Below are 20760 nucleotides of genomic sequence, written 5' to 3'. Positions count from 1 at the left end.
TCGTTGCAGTGCACAGGCTTCTCTCTAGTGGTGGCGTGCAGGTTTTCTCTCTCTAGTTGTGGCACGCAGGCTGCAGGGCGTGTGGGCTCTGTAGTTTGCGGCACGCGGGCTCTCTAGTTGAGGCGTGCGAGCTTCAGTAATTGTGGCGCACGGGCTTAGTTGCTCCGCGGCATGTGGGACCTTAGTTCCCTGACCAGGGATCGAACCAGCGCCCCCTGCACTGCAAGGCGGATTCTTTACCACTGGACCACCAGGGAGGTCCCAATAGCTGTCACATCAACTTTTGAAAACAGTTGTTGAAGTGGTGCCTCTATTCCTGCCGTCCTGTTGCTGTGTTTCTGTTCCAGGAAGTCTTCCATGGCCTGCCTCTCTTCCAGCAGAATTAAGGAATTGCTGCATTCTGTCTTCACTTCATTTCCCACAAATTACTTGGTATCAGTCAGGACTTCTTTGAAAGCGATGGAAGCCCATTCAAATTGGTTTTAATTGGTGCATGTAACTGAGAATTCTTGAGGGTATCTCTAGTTTTAGGATCCAGGTTCTCAAATAAAATAATCAGCAATCAATTTATCTGTATTAGTTATCAAATGCTGGGTAACAAATCATCCTAAAATTTATGGCTTAAAACAACAAACATCAATTAGCATTTTCTCAAGTTCAGAAGTTCAAGAATTCAGGAGCAGCTTAGCGGGATGGTCGGGCTTGAGGTGTCTAATGAGGTTACAGGCCAGATGGTCGGGGCTGCGGTATCCATATCCAAAGTGGTTCGTTCACATGGCTGTCCAGTTGGTGCTGGCTGTTGTCAGGAGGCTTTACTTTCTTCCCTCATGGGCCTCTCTGCAGGACTGCTTAAGTGTCCTCACAGCATGGCAGCTGGCCTCCCCCAGAGTGAGTGATCCATGAGACCAAGGCAAAAATTGCAATGCTTTTTATGATCTGGGCTTGGAAGTCAAACACAGTCATTTCTGCCGTATTCTACTGGACACAAAGAACAGCTCTGAATCAGTTTTAGAAGAGACTATGCAAGGTCATGAATCCCAGGAGGTGAGGATCAATGGGGACCATCTAGGAGGTTGCCTCCTACAGCATTCCTCCATCCTTCCTTCCCTGTTTGCTCTGCTATTCCTATATGTATGCTTCATTCTCAGGCAGGCCTTCCGCAGGCAGTGACAGAGATGGCCATCAACATCTCCAGGCTTGCATTCTTAGGGACCCCAGTGGGAAGAAAGTACCTTTATCATAAAAGTTCTGGTGAAAGTCCCAAGGCTGACTCTGATTGGCCAAACTTGCGTATAGCTTATCCCTGAACAAATTGCTGTGGTCTAGAGATACCATGCTCTGATTGGCCAGACCTAGGCCACACCCCCAGCCCTAGAACCGAGGGTAGCGTGGACAGCACTAGGGACTCACGGAGCGGATGAAGGAGGAGTGGCTCCCAAAGGAAAAATCAGGGTGTCCTTACTGAACCAAGGTGATGGCGGTTGGGCAGGAAAAATAATACATGCCCAACCTATCTCCTTCCTTTGTGCTCCAGTTGCATATTTTAGCACCCCTTGGTTTAGTATTTTTGGTATTTTTTCCATGGAATAATTTACTTTCTTTGTAGGTAGAACTCTAAAATGGCCCCCAAGTTCCTTGGTGTAAACATACCTTCTCCCAGTCATTTAATCAAACACTAATCTAGATGCTTCTGTAGAAAAATGCTGCAAATGTAAGTAAGGTCCCAAATCAGTTGACCTTAAGACAGGGAGATTCTCCTTAGTGGGCCTGACCTAATCAGATGAGCCCTTAAAAGTGACAGGGTTCTTTCTTCCTGGCAAAAGAAATTCAAAGGGTAAGAGAGTCAACATGGGGGAGATTCTCTGTTGTTGGCTTGGAAAATCGAAGGGGCTCTATGGCAAGAAATGCAGGTAGCTTCTAGCAGCTCAGGGCAGCCCCTGGCTTGCAAAGAAAAAGGAACCTCAGTCCTACAAACACAAGGAACTGAATTCTGCCAATGACCTGAATGACCTTGGAAGGGAATTTTTCCCCAGAGCCTCCAGAAAACTTAGCCTTGATCTCAGTTTTGTGAGACCCTGAGCAGAAAACTGAGTCACGCAGTGCTGGACTTTTGACCCACAGATTTACGAACTAATTAATGGGTATTACTTTAAGCTGCAAAGTTTGTGGTTAATTTTAGGCAGCAATAGAAAATGAATATACTTCTCCATGGACTCTAAGATTCCTAAAGTAGGGAGCTTCTCTTGGATCTCTTTAAACTCCTCATCCCCAAAAGGACCCAAAACAAAGATGGTCCCTCTTCCTGCTTCCGGTTCCACTATCTGGGAAAGAGAGGAGGAGCCCCACTCCTTATTATGCTACTCCCACCCACCAGCTCCCAACTCTCCCATCCTTGGGGGCCCACCAAGGAAACTCTCTGCTTGGCTTTCCATAAACAGCCCAGGTGGGCAGCTCGACCAGTCTCTGCTTCCCAGGCCTCAGGGAGCTTTGACCAGTTCTTTCTTTTTTTTAAAAAAATTATTTATTTATTTATTTATTTATGGCTGCATTGGGTCCTTGTTGCTGTGCACGGGTTTTCTCTAGTTGTGGCAAGTGGGGGCTACTCTTCGTTGTGGTGCATGGGCTTCTCATTGTGGTGGCTTCTCTTGTTGCGGAGCATGGGCTCCAGGCATGCAGGCACATGGGCTCCAGTAGTTGTGGCTCACAGGCTCTAGAGCTCAGGCTCAGTAGTTGTGGCACACAGGCTTAGTTGCTCCGCAGCATGTGGGATCTTCCCGGATCAGGGCTCGAACTCATGTCCCCTGCATTGGCAGGTGGATTCTCAACCACTGCGCCACCTGGGAAGCCCGACCAGTTCTGTTGATCTGGACTCCTGGGCAAGTGGTTGGACCAACAGACAGAGGCCATGAGGGCTCTGCTGCTCCTGGGGGTCCTGCTGGTGAGCCTGGAGTCAGCAGTTTTGGTGAGGGCTGTGGGAACAAGGAGGGTTGTACTGGAATGGCCCTGGGGGGTCCCTATCACAACCTTGGCCTCTGCCCATGACCTTTTAGTCTAGGTGATTGGAAGGCCTGTTTGGAAAGACTAGGCAAGCCTATAAGGCCAAAGTAGAGGACAGAAAGACAGACAGTGCTGGTGGATATGAGGACATAGCCTGCATTACTGGGGGGAGGGGGACCTTGAGGAGACAATGGGAGGAGGAAGGAGGGGTCCAGGCCTTCTGAGGAAATCTCTGCATTTCTGGACTGTGAAAGGAAGCTGGGGACTAGTATGGGATCAGGGCAGGCAACGACTTTCTGGGAAAATTCCTGGCTTTCTTCTCTCTCTCCCATAGACTCCACCTTGGAAAGCCCCCAAGCAGCATAAGTTCATAGAGAGTGAGCACACAGTGGGTAAGTAGCCTGGGTCCACCTCCTGAGAAACCCTTGAACAGGGATGAGTATGGCAAGGAGTATGCAGATTGTTAGTCTCGGGCCCTTGGGGTGAGGGGAAGGATCCTGGGCGCTCTTCACTCTCATCCCGAGTTGTCTGGCTGGCATTCAGACCTGAGTGCCTACTATATGCCAGGTCTTATGTGCATGGGTGCCGGGGATCCAGAGTGATAGTGAACTGTGTGCTCCTTGAGGGCAAGGCTGGGGCTGTAACTGAGTGTCTGGTCCAGTACCTGCCAGTGTTCCTCGGTTTCCCCAGCCTCCCCCTTCCTTTCCTCTCCTCGATACATCTCACAGGCATCAGTCATGCCACACAGAGGCCAGGGCCCTTGACGGACAAGGAAGGATCAAGAGCAGGGCTCTGGAACCCAAATGCCTCTGAATCCCAGCTTCATCACTTATGTGCTGGATGGCTCTGGACCAATGACTTGACTTCTCCAAGCTTAAATCCCCACCTGTAAAACGAGGCTGGTAATGGTAAAACTCTTAGGGTTGTGGAGAAGGAGAAATGAGTCATTAATCCCCGTGAGGCACTCAGCCCACAGTTTGGTGCATGGTAAATGCTTAAAATATATTGGCTTTCATTATCAAGCTCCCTTTTAGATGGTGGATATCTGCCATCTCCCCCCTGCCATAGCTCCCCATTGCCTTTATTCTTCCAGGCACTAAATATTTACCTAGAATTGTAAACTAGATTGAGCCTTCCCTGGCAAGCCTGCCCTGATGGGATCAGGCCCAGCCCCTTAGCATGGCACTGAGGCAATCCTGAGTACCTCACCTCCTCTCCTCAGCACTCCACACCTAGCCAAACTGCTCTCCTCCCTCTAGCCTGACCCAACCTAGCTGCCCTGCCGTTGCCTAATCATCTACTTAGGGTCCTACTCTTCTGTGTCCATTCCATTTGCATCTCAGACCCCTCTGTCTTCCTTTAATGTCCTGTCCCTGATTTGGCCCTCAGCACAAGTGTCACTGGGCCTCTAATAACAAAATAGCAGCTAATGTACTATGTGCCAGACTCTGTGTAAGTGTTTTATAGACACGACCTCATTTAAGTTTTGCAACACTCCTCTGAAATAGATAGAGTCAATTCTCATTATTCGTGGTAGTCATGTTCTATAAAGTCACCATGAACATTGAATTAGCAAAAACTGAACCATTGCTCCTAGAGGAAATATAGGGTTAGGTTCCTGTTAGCTCTGGTCACAACATTTTCGTCAACATATAACCTTGTTTTATGTGTGATTCTGTTTAAAGACACCTTACTTAATATATATTGTTGATTCATTGATATTGAATTCATGGCCAGCAGCACTATAGCTCATGCCTGGACGAAGCTTATCTAACCCACAAGTGTTCTACATAATGTACATCACAGCCCTTTTGCACTTCAGAACACTGGACAGCACTTCAGCACTCTATTTGGGGGCCATTTTCAACAGCAAAATCATGTATCAAAAGCACAAAATTTGAAAAACATGGCACTAAATAGAGCATGAAAAGGACACTTGTTGAGAAGCAAGAAGAACTACAATCCTGCAGCCTGTGGAACAAAAACCACATTCACAGAAAGATAGACAAGATGAGAAGGCAGAGGGCTATGTACCAGATGAAGGAACAAGATAAAACCCCAGAAAAACAACTAAGTGAAGTGAAGATAGGCAACCTTCCAGAAAAAGAATTCAGGATAATGATAGTGAAGATGATCCAGGACCTCGGAAAAAGAATAGAGGCAAAGATCGAGAAGATGCAAGAAATGTTTAACAAAGATCTAGAAGAATTAAAGAACAAACAAACAGAGATGAACAATACAATAACTGAAATGAAAAATACACTAGAAGGAATCAATAGCAGAATAACTGAGACAGAAGAACGGATAAGTGGCTTGGAAGACAGAATGGTGGAATTCACTGCTGTGGAACAGAATAAAGAAAAAAGAATGAAAAGAAATGAAGATAGCCTAAGAGACCTCTGGGACAACATTAAATGCAACAACATTCACATTATAGGGGTCCCAGAAGGAGAAGAGAGAGAGAAAGGACCCAAGGAAATATTTGAAGAGATTATAGTCAAAAACTTCCTTAACATGGGAAAGGAAATAGCCACCCAAGTCCAGGAAGTGCAGAGAGTCCCATACAGGATAAACCTAAGGAGAAACACGCCGAGACACATAGTAATCAACTTGGCAAAAATTAAAGACAAAGAAAATTTATTGAAAGCAGCAAGGGAAAAACGACAAATAACATATAAGGGAACTCCCATAAAGTTAACAGGTGATTTCTCAGCAGAAACTCTACAATCCAGAATGGAGTTGCATGACATATTTAAAGTGATGAAAGGGAAGAACCTACAACCATGATTATTCTACCTGGCAAGGATCTCATTCAGATTCATTGGAGAAATCAAAAGCTTTACAGACGAGCAAAAGCTAAGAGAATTCAGCACCACCAAACCAGCTGTACAACAAATGCTAAAGGAACTTCTCTAAGTGGGAGACACAAGAGAAGAAAAGGACCTACAAAAACAAACCCCAAACAATTAAGAAAGTGGTAATAGGAACATACATATCGATAATTACCTTAAACGTGAATGGATTAAATGCTCCAACCAAGAGACACAGGCTTGCTGAATGGATACAAAAACAAGACCCACATATATGCTGTCTACAAGAGACCCACGTGAGACCAAGGGGCACATACAGACTGAAGGTGAGGGGATGGAAAAAGGTATTCCATGCAAATGGAAATCAAAAGAAAGCTGGAGTAGCAATACTCATATCAGATAAAATAGACTTTAAAATGAAGAATGTTGGGGCTTCCCTGGTGGCACAGTGGTTGAGAGTCCGCCTGCCGATGCAGGGGACACGGGTTCGTGCCCCGGTCTGGGAAGATCCCACATGCCATGGAGCGGCTGGGCCCGTGAGCCATGGCCGCTGGGACTGCGCGTCCGGAGCCTGTGCTCCGCAATGGGAGAGGCCACAACAGTGAGAGGCCCACATACCGCAAAAAAAAAGAATGTTACAAGAGACAAGGAAGGACACTACATAATGATCAAGGGATCAATCCAAGAAGAAGATATAACAATTATAAATATATAGGCACCCAACATAGGAGCACCTCAATACATAAGGCCACTGCTAACAGCTATAAAAGAGGAAATCGACAGTAACACAACAATAGTGGGGGACTTTAACACTTCACTTACACCAATGGACAGATCATCCAAACAGCAAATTAATAAGGAAACACAAGCTTTAAATGACACAATAGACCAGATAGATTTAATTGATATTTATAGGACATTCCATCCAAAAACAGCACATTACACTTTCTTCTCAAGTGCGCACAGAACATTCTCCAGGATAGATCACATCTTGGGTCACAAATCAAGCCACAGTAAATTTCAGAAAATTGAACTCATATCAAGCATCTTTTCTGACCACAATGCTATGAGATTAGAAATCAATAACAGGGAAAAAAATGTAAAAAACACAAACACATGGAGGCTAAACAATACATTACTAAATAACCAAGAGATGACTGAAGAAATCAAAGAGGAAATCAAAAAATACCTAGAGGGCTTCCCTGGTGGCACAGTGGTTGAGAGTCCGCCTGCCGATGCAGGGGACACGGGTTCGTGCCCCATTCTGGGAAGATCCCACATGCCACGGAGCGGCTGAGCCCGTGAGCCATGGCCGCTGAGCCTGCGTGTCCGGAGCCTGTGCTATGCAACGGGAGAGGCCACAACAGTGAGAGGCCCGCATACCGCAAAAAAAAAAAAAAACTGGGAAAAATGACAATGAAAACACAATGATCCAAAACCTACGGGATGCAGCAAAAGCAGTTCTAAGAGGGAAGTTTATAGCAATACAATTCTGCCTCAAGAAACAACAGACATCTCAAATAAACAATCTAACTTTACACCTAAAGGAACTAGAGAAAGAAGAACAAACAAAACCCAAAGTTAGTAGAAGGAAAGAAATCATAAAGGTCAGAGCAGAAATAAATGAAATAGAAACAAAGAAAACAATAACAAAGATCAATAAAACTAAAAGCTTGTTCTTTGAGAAGATAAAAAAATTGATAAACCATTAGCCAGACTCATCAAGAAAAAGAGGGAGAGGACTCAAATCAATAAAATGAGAAATGAAAATGGGGACGTTACAACAGACACCGCAGAAATACAAAGCATCCTAAGAGACTACTAGAAGCAACTCTATGCCAATAAAATGGACAACCTGGAAGAAATGGACAAATTCTTAGAAAGGTATAGCCTTCCAAGACTGAACCAGGAAGAAATAGAAAATATGAACAGACCAATCACAAATAATGAAATTGAAACTGTGATTAAAAATCTTGCAGCAAACAAAAGTGCAGGACCAGATGGCTTTACAGGTGAATTCTATCAAACATTTAGAGAAGAGCTAACACCCATCCTTCTCAAACTCTTCCAAACAATTGCAGAGAAAGGAACACTCCCAAACTCATTCTATGAGGCCACCATCACCCTGATACCAAAACCAGACAAGGACACTACAAAAAAAGAAAATTACAGACCAATATCACTCATGAATATAGATGCAAAAATCCTCAACAAAATACTAGTAAACAGAACCCAACAACACATTAAAAGGATCATACACCATGATCAAGTGGGATTTATCCCAGGGATGCAAGGATTCTTCAATATACACAAATCAATCAATGTGATACACCATATTAACAAATTGAAGAAGAAAAACCATATGATCATCTCAATAGATGCAGAAAAAGCTTTTGACAAAATTCAACACCCATTTATGATAAAAACTCTCCAGAAAGTGCACATAGAAGGAACCTACCTCAACATAATAAAGGCCATATATGATAAACCCATAGCAAACATCATTCTCAATGGTAAAAAACTGAAAGCATTTCCTCTGAGATCAGGAACTAGCAAGGGCAAGGATGTCCACTCTCACCACTATTATTCAACATCGTTTTGGAAGTCCTAGCCATGACAGTCAGAGAAGAAAAAGAAATAAAAGAAATCCAAATTGGAAAAGAAGAAGTAAAACTGTCACTGTTTGCAGATGACATGATACTATACATAGAGAATCCTAAAGATGCCACCAGAAAATGACTAGAGCTAATCAATGAATTTGGTAAAGTTGCAGGATACAAAATTAATGCACAGAAATCTCTTGCATTCCTATACACTAATGATGAAAAATCTGAAAGTGAAATTAAGGAAACACTCCCATTTACCACTGCAACAAAAAGAATAAAATACCTAGGAATAAACCTACCTCGGGAGACAAAAGACCTGTATGCAGGACACTATAAGACACTGATGAAAGAAATTAAAGATGATACTAACAGATGGAGAGATATACCATGTTCTTGGATTGGAAGAATCAATATTGTGAAAAATGACTATACTACCCAAAGCAATCTACAGATTCGATGCAATCCCTATCAAATTACCAATGGCATTTTTTACAGAAGTAGAACAAATAATCTTAAAATTTGTATGGAGACACAGAAGATCCGAATAGCCAAACAGCCTTGAGGGAAAAAAACGGAGCTGGAGGAATCAGACTCCCTGACTTCAGACTATACTACAAAGCTACAGTAATCAAGACAATATGGTACTGGCACAAAAACAGAAATATAGATCAATGGAACAGGATAGAAAGCCCAGAGATAAACCCATGCACATATGGTCACCGTATATTTGACAACAGAGGCAAGGATATACAATGGAGAAAAGGCAGTCTCTTCAGTAAGTGGTGCTGGGAAAACTGGACAGCTACATGTAAAAGAATGAAATTAGAACACTACCTAACACCATCACAAAAATAAACTCAAAATGGATTAGAGACCTAAATGTAAGACTGGACACTATAAAACTCTTAGAGGAAAACATAGGAAGAACACTGTTTGACATAAATCACAGCAAGATCTTTTTTGATCCACCTCCTAGAGTAATGGAAATAAAAACAAAAATAAACAAATGGGACCTAATGAAACTACAAAGCTTTTGCACAGCAAAGGAAACTACAAACAAGACAAAAAGACAATCCTCAGAATGGGAGAAAATATTTGCAAACGAATCAATGGACAAAGGATTAATCTCCAAAATATATAAACAGCTCATGGAGCTCAATATTAAAAAAACAAACAACCCAATCGAAAAATGGGCAGAAGACCTAAATATACATCTCTCCAAAGAAGACATACAGATGGCCAAGAAGCACATGAAAAGCTGCTCAACAGCACTAATTATTAGAGGAATGCAAATCAAAACTACAATGAGGTATCACCTCCCACCGGTTAGGATGGGCATCATCAGAAAATCTACAAACAACAAATGCTGGAGAGGGTGTGGAGAAAAGGGAACCCTTTTGCACTGTTGGTGGGAATGTAAATTGATACAGCCACTATGGAGAACAGTATGGAGGTTCCTTAACAAACTGAAAATAGAATTGCCATATGACCCAGCAATCCCGCTACTGGGCATATACCCAGAGAAAACCATAATTCAAAAAGACACATGCACCCCAATGTTCATTGCAGCACTATTTACAATAGCCCGGACATGGAAGCAAACTAAATGTCCATCGACAGACAAATGGGTAAAGATGTGATGTGGTACATATAAACAATGGAATATTACTCAGCCATAAAAGGAACGAAATTGGGTCATTTGTTGAGACGTGGATGGATCTAGAGTCTGTCATACAGAGTGAAGTAAGTCAGAAAGAGAAAAACAAATATCGTATATTAACGCATATATGTGGAACCTAGAAAAATGGTACAGATGAACCGGTTTGCAGGGCAGAAATTGAGACACAGTTGTAGAGAACAGATGTATGGACAACAAGGGGGGAAAGTGGCAGGGGTGGGGTGGTGTGATGAACTGGGAGATTGGGATTGACATATATACCCTAATACGTATAAAATGGATGACTTATGAGAACCTGCTGTATAAAAAAGTAAATACAATTTAAAAATTAAAAAAAAAAAGACACTTGTTTACAGTAGGAGTTGAAACAAGAAGCAGAGCATCACCTTGTTTGACCTCAGCTGGGAATGTGCACTTCGGGTGACTCAAATTTTTCACCACTCTGTGCATGTCCACAAATGACAGTGAAAGCACCTTGATTATTGGTTTGGGGTTACAGATAAATTTTAGCAAGAAGTGCAGATAAGCAAATACAGAATCTGAATGAGGCTCAATTGTACTATTTTTAAAAATTACAATAGCAATATTTTTATTGTAAAAACTTTATAAATTACGGAAATAGAAAAGAAGGAAAAGTCACCCATAATCCACTATCTTCCAAAAACCACTGTTACAAATTTTGGAGATTTCATTCTAGATTTATTTTTTATGCATATGTAAATATATTTTTACAGAAATAGGACCATACTGACGTGCTGGGTTTTTAAAAAAAATAAATTTATTTATTTATTTATTTATTTATGTCTGAGTTGGGTCTTTGTTGCTGCGCGCGGGGTTTATCTCTAGTTACCGCGAGTGGGGGCTACTCTTCGTTGCGGTGCGCAGGCTTCTCATTGTGGTGGCTTCTCTTGTTGCGGAGCACGGGCTCTAGGCATGTGTGCTTCGGTAGTTGTGGCTCACGGGCTGTAGAGCGCAGGCTCAGTAGTTGTGGCGCACAGGCTTAGCTGCTCTGTGGCGTGTAGGATCTTCCCGGACCAGGGCTTGAACCCGTGTCCCGGGCATTGGCAGGTGGATTCCTATCCACTGCGCCACCAGGGAATCCCTGTCTCATCCATTTTTAAGTGTACAGTTCAGTGATATTAAGTACACTCACATTGTTGTGCAATCATTACCACCATCTATCTCCAGAATTCTTTGCATCGTGCAAAACTGAAACCCTTCATCTGTACTATGTATGATTTTTGCCATTTTTAACAGATGAGAAAACTAAGGCTCAGAGTGGTCAAGTGACTTCAACATTCAGCAAGTATTTATTAAGTGCCTACTTTGTAGCAAGCACTCTTCTAGGCCTGGAGGCTGCAGACTTGTCTAAAGTCATGCAGTTAGTAGTTGGTGGAGTCAGGAGGCCACCAACTGACTCCAGAAACCCAACTCTTAAGCAGGATGTGGTCTTGAAGGCACAATGATCTTTTCAAAGGTCTAACCTTTTTCCAACCAGTCTCTGAGGGGTGGTACCCGGGCAGTGGGGCACGGGGAAAGTCATTAAGGAGTGTGTTACCCCTGCAGTTCTCACTGTTACCGGGGAGCCCTGCCACTTCCCCTTCCAGTACCACCGGCAGCTGTATCACAAATGTCTCCACAGAGGCTGGCCCGGCCCCAACCCTGGTAAGACTACGCCGGAAGGGTTGGAGCAGGGGTCTGGGGGAGGTGGACTCTGCCCATCCTTCTGTCCAAGGAACCCTGCTTGGAGAGAAGGGGCTGTGATAGGGAAGGGCAGCCCAGCCCCTTGGGCAGAGCTAGGAAGCTTCATCTCTTTCTTTCTTTCTTTTTTTATTTATTGAAGTATAGTTGATTTACAATGTTGTGTTGGTTTCAGGTGTACAGCAAAATGATTCAGTTATGTATATATTTTTTCAGATTATTTTCCATTATATGTTATTGCAAGATATTGAATATAGTTCCCTGTATTATACAGTAAATCCTTGTTGCTTATCTATTTTATGTATAGTAGTGTGTATCTGTTAATCTCATATTCCTAATTTATCACCCCCACCCCCGCTTTCCCCTTTTGTAACTGTAAGTTTGTTTTCTATGTCTGTAAGTCTGTTTCTAGTTTTTACATAGATTCATTTGTGTTATTGTTTAGATTCCACATATAAATGCTATCACATAATATTTGTCTTTCTCCATCTGACTTACTTCACTTAGTATGGTATTTCCTAGGTCCACCCATGTTACTGCAAATGGCAATATTTCATTCTTTTTTTAATGGCTGAGTAATATTCCATTGTGTATATACCACATCTTCTTAAACCAATCATCCGTTCATGGGCACTTGGGTCACTTCCATGTCTTAAGCCTTATCTCTGTCTACAGGTGTGCTACCACCCCCAACTTCAAGAAGGATCAGCGATGTGGGCATACTGCCTGGAGCCAAAGAAAGTGAAAGGTGCCACACAACCTTTGGGGTGGCCCAGGGCCCTCTCCCCGACCCTAGCTACTCTCCTGGGTATCATCAGATCTAAAACATATGGGACTCTGGGCCCACCTATCTCCTTCCCTCCCAGAGGGAGAAGTTCTAAGAGGGGGTAGCCCCATTTTTTCAGATGGGTAAACTAAGGCTTGGAAATTTGGAGGGCCAAGGTCAAAAGACAAGCAGGTTTGGGTAGGGACTTGGCCCCATCTGTTTGATTCAGGCTCCCCACTCTTTCTCCCCCTGTGTTCATCTCTCAGATCACTGCAGCAAACACAACCCCTGCCAGAAAGGAGGGACCTGTGTGAACATGCCAAAGAGCCCACACTGCATCTGTCCAGATCACTTCACTGGGAAGCACTGCCAGAGAGGTAAGGAGATACTGAGGCCAGGGGAGGGGCTGCTGGGGAACAGGGGCAGCCACGGGCCTACTGAAGAGGTCCTGTGGATTCCCAGAGATTTGGCATGGTCCCACACTCTCCTGAGACTACCCTACCCCTTTGTCCCCAGAGAAGTGCTTTGAGCCCCAGCTTCTTTGGTTCTTCCAGGAGAATGAAATATGGCATAGGCTTGAGCTGGCAGATGTAGCCAGGTGCCAGTGCAAGGGTCCGAATGCCCAGTGTAAGCCACTGGCCAGCCAGGGTGAGTAGATCGGTGGGGAGCTGGCCAGGGAGGAGGGCAGAAGGTGGGAAAGAAAGGCTGGCAGGAGGCCAGGTGGTGTGCCAACGTAAGAGGGAGCTCTCTGGGTGGGGGCGGGAGGGGGTCTTTGAGCCTAGGGGTGGCTCAACATGTTCCTTCTCCCAGTCTGCCGTACCAGCCCATGTCTCAATGGGGGCAGCTGCCTACAGGCGGAGGGCCACCGCCTGTGCCGTTGCCCCACGGCCTACGCTGGACGCTTGTGCCAAGTGGGTGAGTTAGGGTGTCTGGGAAGCAGAAGCCCCGCCCCCACGTGGGAAGGGCTTGCAGAGAGGGAGGAGGGAGAGTGGAGAAGTGGGTGAGAGGACGGCAGGAGACCATTCCATACCCTAGCTGTAGGGAGCCTTCCCTCTCCCCAGACCTCAAGGCGAACTGCTACGACGACCGCGACCGCGGGCTCAGCTACCGCGGCGTGGCCCGGACTAAGCTCTGGGGTGCACCCTGTCAGCCGTGAGCCTCCGAGGCCACCTACTGGAATGTGACCGCAGAGCAAGCGCTGAACGGGAGACTGGGCGACCACGCCTTCTGCCGGTGCGCGGGTGGGGCAGGGCTGGGCGTCTCTTTCCGCCCCGGGGCCCTCTAGGGCTTCTCAACCACCTCCACCCCGTGGTTGCAGGAACCAGGACAACGACACCCGCCCGTGGTACTTTGTTCGGAGAGGCGAACGACTCAGCTGGAATTATTGCCGCCTGGCACGGTGCCAGGCCCCAGCCCCGGCGGCGCCCCAAATCCCTCCTCCGATCCGGATCTCATCTGGGCACCAGTACTTCCGTTTGCCCTCACTTTCGGCTTTGCAGAAACCTCAGTCCACGACCCAGACCCCGCTTCGACCCCTGACCTCAGCTAGTTGGGAAAGGTTAAGAATCCGAGCAGAGAAAGCACGGGACGAGCTACATTCCAACTGATGGTGGGTCTCCCGACCCTCAGCCTGGGCTTCTCCCACAGGCTGGTGCTCGCCGCCCGAGGAGCGGACTCCCCTGCCCAGCGCGGGCCCGGCGGGCTGTGGACAGTGGCTCCACAAACTGCTGTCCTCGCTGAGCCGCGTCGTCGGGGGACTGGTGGCGCTCCCCGGGGCTCATCCCTACATCGCCGCGCTGTAGCAGGGCCAAAATTTCTGCACCGGCAGCCTCCTCGCCCCCTGTTGGGTGCTGACCGCGACTCACTGCCTGCAGAACCGGCGAGTGCCTGAGCGCTCAGCTCCCGGCCCGGGATCCCTAGCTCCTCTCTCCTCTGTGCCCAGCTTCCGCGCGACACCCGAACACGTGCCCTACCTCTACGCGTCCCCGCCCACCTTTCCCCCTTCTCCTTTTCAGAGCTCCCCAGGAGGAAGCTGAAACCCAAGAAGGGGCTCGGAAAGAGGGGGCTCCCGCAGGATGCCTGTGGCCGGCTCTGAGCGCGCTTGCTTTTCCCGACCCTGCCCCCAGACTTGCGCCGAAGGTGCTCGGCCAGGACCGCCATAACCAGAGCTGCGAGCAGTGCCAGACGCTGGCCGTGCGCGCCTACCCCCTGCACGAGGCCTTCTCGCCTATCACCTACCGGCACGACCTGGGTGCCTGGGGGCGCCCCAGCGGGGATCAGGGGAAAGGGTGGGCAGGGCTCGAAGTCCTAGCGTCCCGGTCTCATGCTCCTCCCCGCTTGGGTTAGCTCTGGTGCGCCTGCAGGAGAGCGCTGAAGGCTGCTGCGCGCACCCGTCGCCTTTCGTTCAGCCAGTGTGCCTGCCGAGTAGCGCCGCCCGCCCGGCCGAATCCGAAGCCGCGCTCTGCGAAGTGGCCGGCTGGGGTCACCAGTTAGAAGGTAGGCAGAACCGCTGGGGGCGGGAGGGAGACCTCTGGCCACCGGAGTAGGCAAGAGAAGCCCGCAGGTTTGGTAACGCCAGGGACAAGTGGGGCCGACCTGGTGGGTTGTGAGGACGTGCAGGGCCCTTGTCTCTGCAGTCTGCTTCTCCAAGAGCTTGGTATTCACTGTTGGGGGGCGTTCCCAAATCTGAGGCGTACCGGGAGAATCGCACTTTCTCTTGATTCCCTCTGGGCACAGGGCTGCAAGGGCTACTGGGACGCTGGCCTGCGCTGGAGCAGCAGGTGGGCTGGATGGGGACCAAGGTTTTGAGACACTGGATGGGAAGTGGGGGTGGGGTTCCGAAGCAGTCCTGCTTCCTCCTGATTCATTCACATCACCTCTCCTCTCTGGCCTCAGTTTTCTCGTCTATGAAATAGTGTTAAAGGCAACTCACTCCCTCTCGGGCTTGTTGCGAGGAAGGCAGGAGATTAGCGGGTTTGGAAGAGCCTGGCGCAGCCAGGTCCGTGGCCTGGGCGGAGAGGCGTCGGGAGGGGTGTGAGGAAGGCGCTCTCGGTTCGCAGGGTCAGGGGAATATTACAGCTTCCTGCAGTAGACTCAGGTGCCGCTCATCCGTCCGGAGCGCTGCTCCGCCCCCGACGTGCACGGAGCCGCCTTCACACACACCACCCCCCTCCCCGCATGCTCTGCGCTGGCTTCCTCGAGGGTGGCACTGACGCGTGCCAGGTGAGCCCTTGGACCCGCTTGGCGCCCTCCTCCCACCTGGTCAAGTGCAGGCCCCAAGCCAAGGGCGGTGAGCCGCGTGTTCCCGACCCAGGGTAACTCCAGAGGCCCTCTGGTGTGTGAGGATGAGACCGCAGAGGGCCAGCTCATCCTGCGAGGCATCGTCAGCTGGGGTTCAGGTTGCGGCGACCGCCACATGCCGGGTGTACACACCGACGTGGCCAACTACCTAGCCTGGATCCGGGCGCACACTGCTTCCTGACCGCCCCGGAACTCGCCTTTCCCTCCTGGGCAATTCTGGAATGGAAGTGTGGCTGAGGCGTGATCATGGATAGCAAGGAATGTGTCCCATTCCCCCCAGCACTGCCAGCCCGGCGCCAGGCATGGCATAGAAATCAGTAAAGCGCTTTTGAAGATGCTTGAAAGGCACAGCTCTTCAGGGGTCCCGTCAGGAGATGCCAAGATAGTATACCCGTGCTCAACTTCTCCACACCCCTTCAGAGAACAGAATCTATTGAGATCTGATGCAAGGTTTAGATTCATGTCCAGCTGACATTTACTAAGCCACACTGTGTACCAAACCTGTGCAAGGTGACTCCACAAGTATGAAACTAATATTTTAAGTTTATAGAACAGGAGTTCTCAACCTCGACTGTACATCAGAATCACCATGGGGAGCTTTTTGAACCTATGCCCAACATCCACCTCAGGTCAATTAAATCAATATTTCTAGGGTAGGGGGGTGGGTGGGTAGCCATTTGTTTTGTTTTGTTTTTTTACAAACAGAAAAAAGTGAAATGTTTATTTGGCAGAAAACTTTTGAAGTTAATAAAGAAATGACAATAACTGGTACACACATTAATTCAAAATATTTTTACTAAACACCAAATAGAATAGTTCCTGAACTTTTCACTAAGAACCTCTTCATTACTGAAAGAATGCCTAAAATGTAATCAATTTGGTTAGGTTTTTTTTTTTTTTGCGGTACGCGGGCCTCTCACTGTTGTGGCCTCTCCCGTTGCGGAGCACAGGCTCCGGACGCTCAGGCTCAGCGGCCATGGCTCACGGGCCCAGCCGCTCCGTGGCATGTGGGATCCTCCCAGACCGGGGCACGAACCCGTGTCCGCTGCATGGGCAGGCGGACTCTCAACCACTGCACCACCAGGGAAGCCCTAGTTAGGTTTTTAATCAAGAAATCTAAAGCTGCCAATCAGAGCTTCTGATTGGCATGAGATGACCAGGTTAACAACCTTGACATCAGATAATGTGATTAAAAACAACTTTTTAAAGCTTTGTTTAACTATATACTCTGAATGAGGGAATTCGTTGGCCTCCGGCTGTGTACCATACACACACATACACAAACAAAAATAAGTACTAAGTTATTATGTATAAAAGATAATAAATGGTCCCTGTATATTCAGAGGGGAATAATGCCTACTTCTCATGAGGAACAAGGAGACAGATCACTAACTCCAGAGGGAGAACCAAGCAAGGCTGGCAGAAGAGACAAGTCCTGTGTCCTGTGGATACGATGGAGAGGGCCTTTGGAGGCTGCAGAGACCAGGTGGCATCCAGGCCAGAGGGGAACTTGAGTGGATGTCAAGGTGGGTGGGGGAGGGCTTTCAAGGCTGGAGAAAAAGCGAGCCAAGACACCGAGTCACAGAATTACTGCCTGTTCAAGAGACAGTGCAGCACTTGGTGAGAGAGAAGGGGTGTAATCTAATGAGGGAATGTGAACGACAGAGAAAGGAAATCCTCATCCAAGGAGACCAGGCACAATGCCGGTCTGTATTTCTCAACAGCAGACCAGGCACAATGCTGGTTTGTATTTCTCAACAGCGGTTCAACAGAGAATCTGAGGTGGCCTGTGTGACTGGCAGAGGGTAAAATATCTTCCCAAACACCGAGTCTCCCATGCACCCTGCAGCCAACCTCCCACCTCGAGGCCCCAGTCCCTTGGAATCAACACCACCCATTAGCAAGAAATTCATTAATGGAAAAATCTGCTCCAAATAGCAGAACAAACAAACAAAACTCAAAACTCAGAGATGATCACAGCAAACTTTAACCCTCATACATCACCTATGCCCCTATTGAGAGCAGGGTTCGCTCTGTTACTTAAACTGATTATTGCAGAAATGAATATCACTACCATATCACTGTTCCTACCACCCCCAAAAGTAAATAAACACTACACAAAATATAAACTTACCCCAAATAAAAGTCAAAATTAACTTAAGGATACTACTGGATTCCTATAGCACTAGGTTACTGCAGTACAATAACAGTTACTACGCTAACCTACGATATAATCCTCTTCCAACCTATTTACAAAATATCCTCACTCTGAGGTTCTGGAAGTGTTACATTGTTGCATTAGACTCCTCTTCTTGAGGTAGTTCAAAGTCTTGAAAAACAGCAAATTTATATATTTTTATATACTGCCACTGATGGGTAAATTATCATAAAAGGTCTACAACCGAAATCCTCATCCTTTGATATGCAGATCAGATCATACAAGCTTTTCCCCTCAGATCATACAAAATAATCTAAAACTGGAAACAGAGAGATTAACACTCATTCAAAAATAAAAATAATAACAAGCAGCAAAAACCAAAAACAGAAAAAGGAATCTGTAAATGGCATCACACTAACAGTCTTAAACTTTGCTAAAGACAATATACTTCGTTTACCAAAGCAATAAGCATTTTATAAAGTACTCCAGAAATAACACTTATAAAAATGGGGGGAAATTTTAGATGAGAGCACAAAACTAAAATCATATGCTCTGGCAAAGAGTTCTCCCAAAATGGCATGTCTACAAGAAGTGATGTTTGACAAAACTGTCTGGGCTGACTCAGCCACCAGCTCGTGTTCAGGTGGCTTTTCCTCAGGTTTGCTTCATCGGTGAAGGGGTATTTGCAGATGCCTGTTTGAGGTAGGCCAGGGAACCCTGAGGGATGTTGGCTGGCTTTTTGTGCTGCCTGTTGATGTCCTCCAGCACCTGCTGCCAATGTCTCAGTTTTGTTAAGTGCTTCTGGACCAGAGCATCCTTCCGCTGTAATTCGTTCCTCAGTTCCGAGACATCCTCTTTGATAACTTGCTCTGGTTTCTGGACAGATAACTGCAATCTTTTTTGGAGGAAAAAACATTCTGTCTGTCTCACAATATCTAGAAATTTCTGGATACACTGATCAACACCAGTTCGAATTTCTTCCTGATCTGTACCATTGACATAATCCTGACTCACCAGAGAAGCAAAGCAAGTCTTGAACAATGACTCCTACTCGTCCACCAAGGTACTGTTAGTTGTTCTCGGAATGCCTGGTATGGCCTGAAGAAGCGAAGCCTAGCCCAAGAGCCCCGGCGGGCGTGGCAGGGGTCCAGGTGGCTGCCCGGAGAACAAGCCTCCGAGCGGAGCCACCATTTCTAAAATGGCCTAGCCATTTGTTTTAAAACCTCCCCAGGTGATTCTATCTGCAGCGGAGGTTGAGAACCATGGTTAGAAGTACTTAACATTAAACCAGTGGTGTGGACCCTTAAGGCTGATGGCGTGGAAGACCCTCACCCCTGCCCCAACTGTCACTAGGGCAGTGAGTCTCAAAGTGTGGTTCCTGGACCAGCAGCAGCATCGCCAGGGAACTTGTTAGAAATGCGTATTCTCTGGCTGCATCCCATACTGCAGAATGAGAAAGCTCTGACTTGGGGCCCAGCAATCTGTTGATCAGCTTTCCAGGAGATTCTGGTACTTCTAATGTTTGAGAACCACATTCTGGGAGTTGAATGGTTATCAGGCTGAGAGGTCAGGCAGTTTAGACATGGCACCTTTCTTTTTATTCTTAAACTCGTGTGCTGTGCCTGATGGGCCATTGAAGTGTTCCCTTGTTTGTTTTGAGAGTTATTTTGACTCGTGCAATTCCCTCCTTCAGGCTAACTTTATTTTTTTTTCTGCTTATCACACTTTTATTGTAGAAAATTTGAAAAATATAGGATAAAAGTATGAAGAAATGAAAATCACCTGTATCTTACCATCTAGAAATAACTGCCATTATCTACTAACTTTAGAACTTCATCAGGCGTAAGATACGAACGCCGCCCCACCCGCACCCCATTCTCCAGCGTAGGTAGCCGTTCTGTGACCTTGCAGCCACCTCTACGTCACAACCCCGCCCCCCAAATACGTCATAATGCCCCGGGCGTTCCAGGTGCGCAGCGCAGCAGGACAACCCTCGAAAGTGAGAGGCGAGGGGCGCACTCTGAGCCGGAATGGGCGACTGGAGAGGCTACATCAGTGCAGTGCTGCGGGACCAGCGCATCGACGACGTGGCCATCGTGGGCCACTCGGACAATCGCTGCGTGTGGGCATCGCGGCCCGGTGGCCTGCTGGCGGCCATCTCACCGCAGGAGGTGGGTGTACTCACGGGGCCGGACCGGCGCACCTTCCTGCAGGCGGGCCTGAGCGTGGCGGGCCACCGCTGCTGCGTCATCCGAGACCACCTGCTGGCCGAGGGCGATGGAGTGCTGGACGCGCGCACTAAGGGGCTGGACGGGCGCGCCATCTGCGTGGGCCACACGCCGCGTGCACTCCTCGTGCTCATGGGCCGGCGGGGCGTGCATGGGGGCATTCTCAACAAGACGATGCACGAGCTGATCCATGGGCTGCACTTGCAGGGCACCTAGCAGGACAGCCAGACAGCACCAAAATAAAGTCTGACCTGGGCGTGGCAGACTCACCCTCTGGTCGTGAGGGGGATGGGGAAGGTTGCAGATGCGGAAAGTACTTTACTAGAAGATCCTTGCAGAAAGGGTATCTGGTGAGGTTGGTATTATGAGTCCAGAGTCTAGAGGCTTCCCAGCTTCTTGAGCCCTACATCAGGCCCTCCCATGGGTGCCATGCCTGTGGCCTAACTCCCTAGGCCAGAGTCCAAGGGCCTTGGTGCCTTTCCAGGGTCCTAAGGACGGCCAACCCTAGGAGGGAGT

At 47.4% G+C, this 20760-nt stretch overlaps 2 protein-coding genes and 1 pseudogene across 3 annotated transcripts; 2 read left to right on the top strand and 1 right to left on the bottom strand.

Annotated features, from left to right (window-relative positions):
- Window positions 1–399: 399 nt before the first annotated feature.
- F12 (coagulation factor XII) lies at window positions 400–16039 on the top strand (the record flags this gene model as incomplete). The annotated part of the gene is given in 21 exon segments (XM_081233716.1): window positions 400–1044; window positions 2814–2962; window positions 3332–3389; window positions 11658–11747; window positions 11750–11756; window positions 12468–12504; window positions 12507–12540; window positions 12825–12935; window positions 13075–13206; window positions 13369–13473; window positions 13620–13711; window positions 13715–13791; window positions 13877–14106; window positions 14188–14357; window positions 14361–14492; window positions 14698–14809; window positions 14905–15054; window positions 15618–15646; window positions 15650–15731; window positions 15734–15780; window positions 15872–16039. Coding segments are annotated over 20 exon segments (1920 nt in total). The 5' UTR covers window positions 400–1044; window positions 2814–2905.
- Window positions 16040–18629: 2590 nt separating this feature from the next.
- Window positions 18630–19207, bottom strand: LOC308616048 (mediator of RNA polymerase II transcription subunit 28-like; annotated as a pseudogene). Its single transcript has one exon. The product of its transcript is annotated as a mediator of RNA polymerase II transcription subunit 28-like (transcript).
- Window positions 19208–20046: 839 nt separating this feature from the next.
- Window positions 20047–20460, top strand: PFN3 (profilin 3; the record flags this gene model as incomplete). The annotated part of the gene is made up of 1 exon (XM_081231964.1): window positions 20047–20460. One exon carries the CDS (start codon window positions 20047–20049, stop codon window positions 20458–20460), a length of 414 nt encoding a protein of 137 aa, XP_081088090.1.
- Between the last annotated feature and the right edge of the window lie 300 nt (window positions 20461–20760).

Source organism: Mesoplodon bidens (genome assembly GCF_964165515.1).
Source record: "Mesoplodon bidens genome assembly, chromosome: 4".
Classification (NCBI taxonomy): Eukaryota; Metazoa; Chordata; class Mammalia; order Artiodactyla; family Ziphiidae; genus Mesoplodon; species Mesoplodon bidens.
This window is presented reverse-complemented; position numbering and strand designations above follow the sequence as displayed.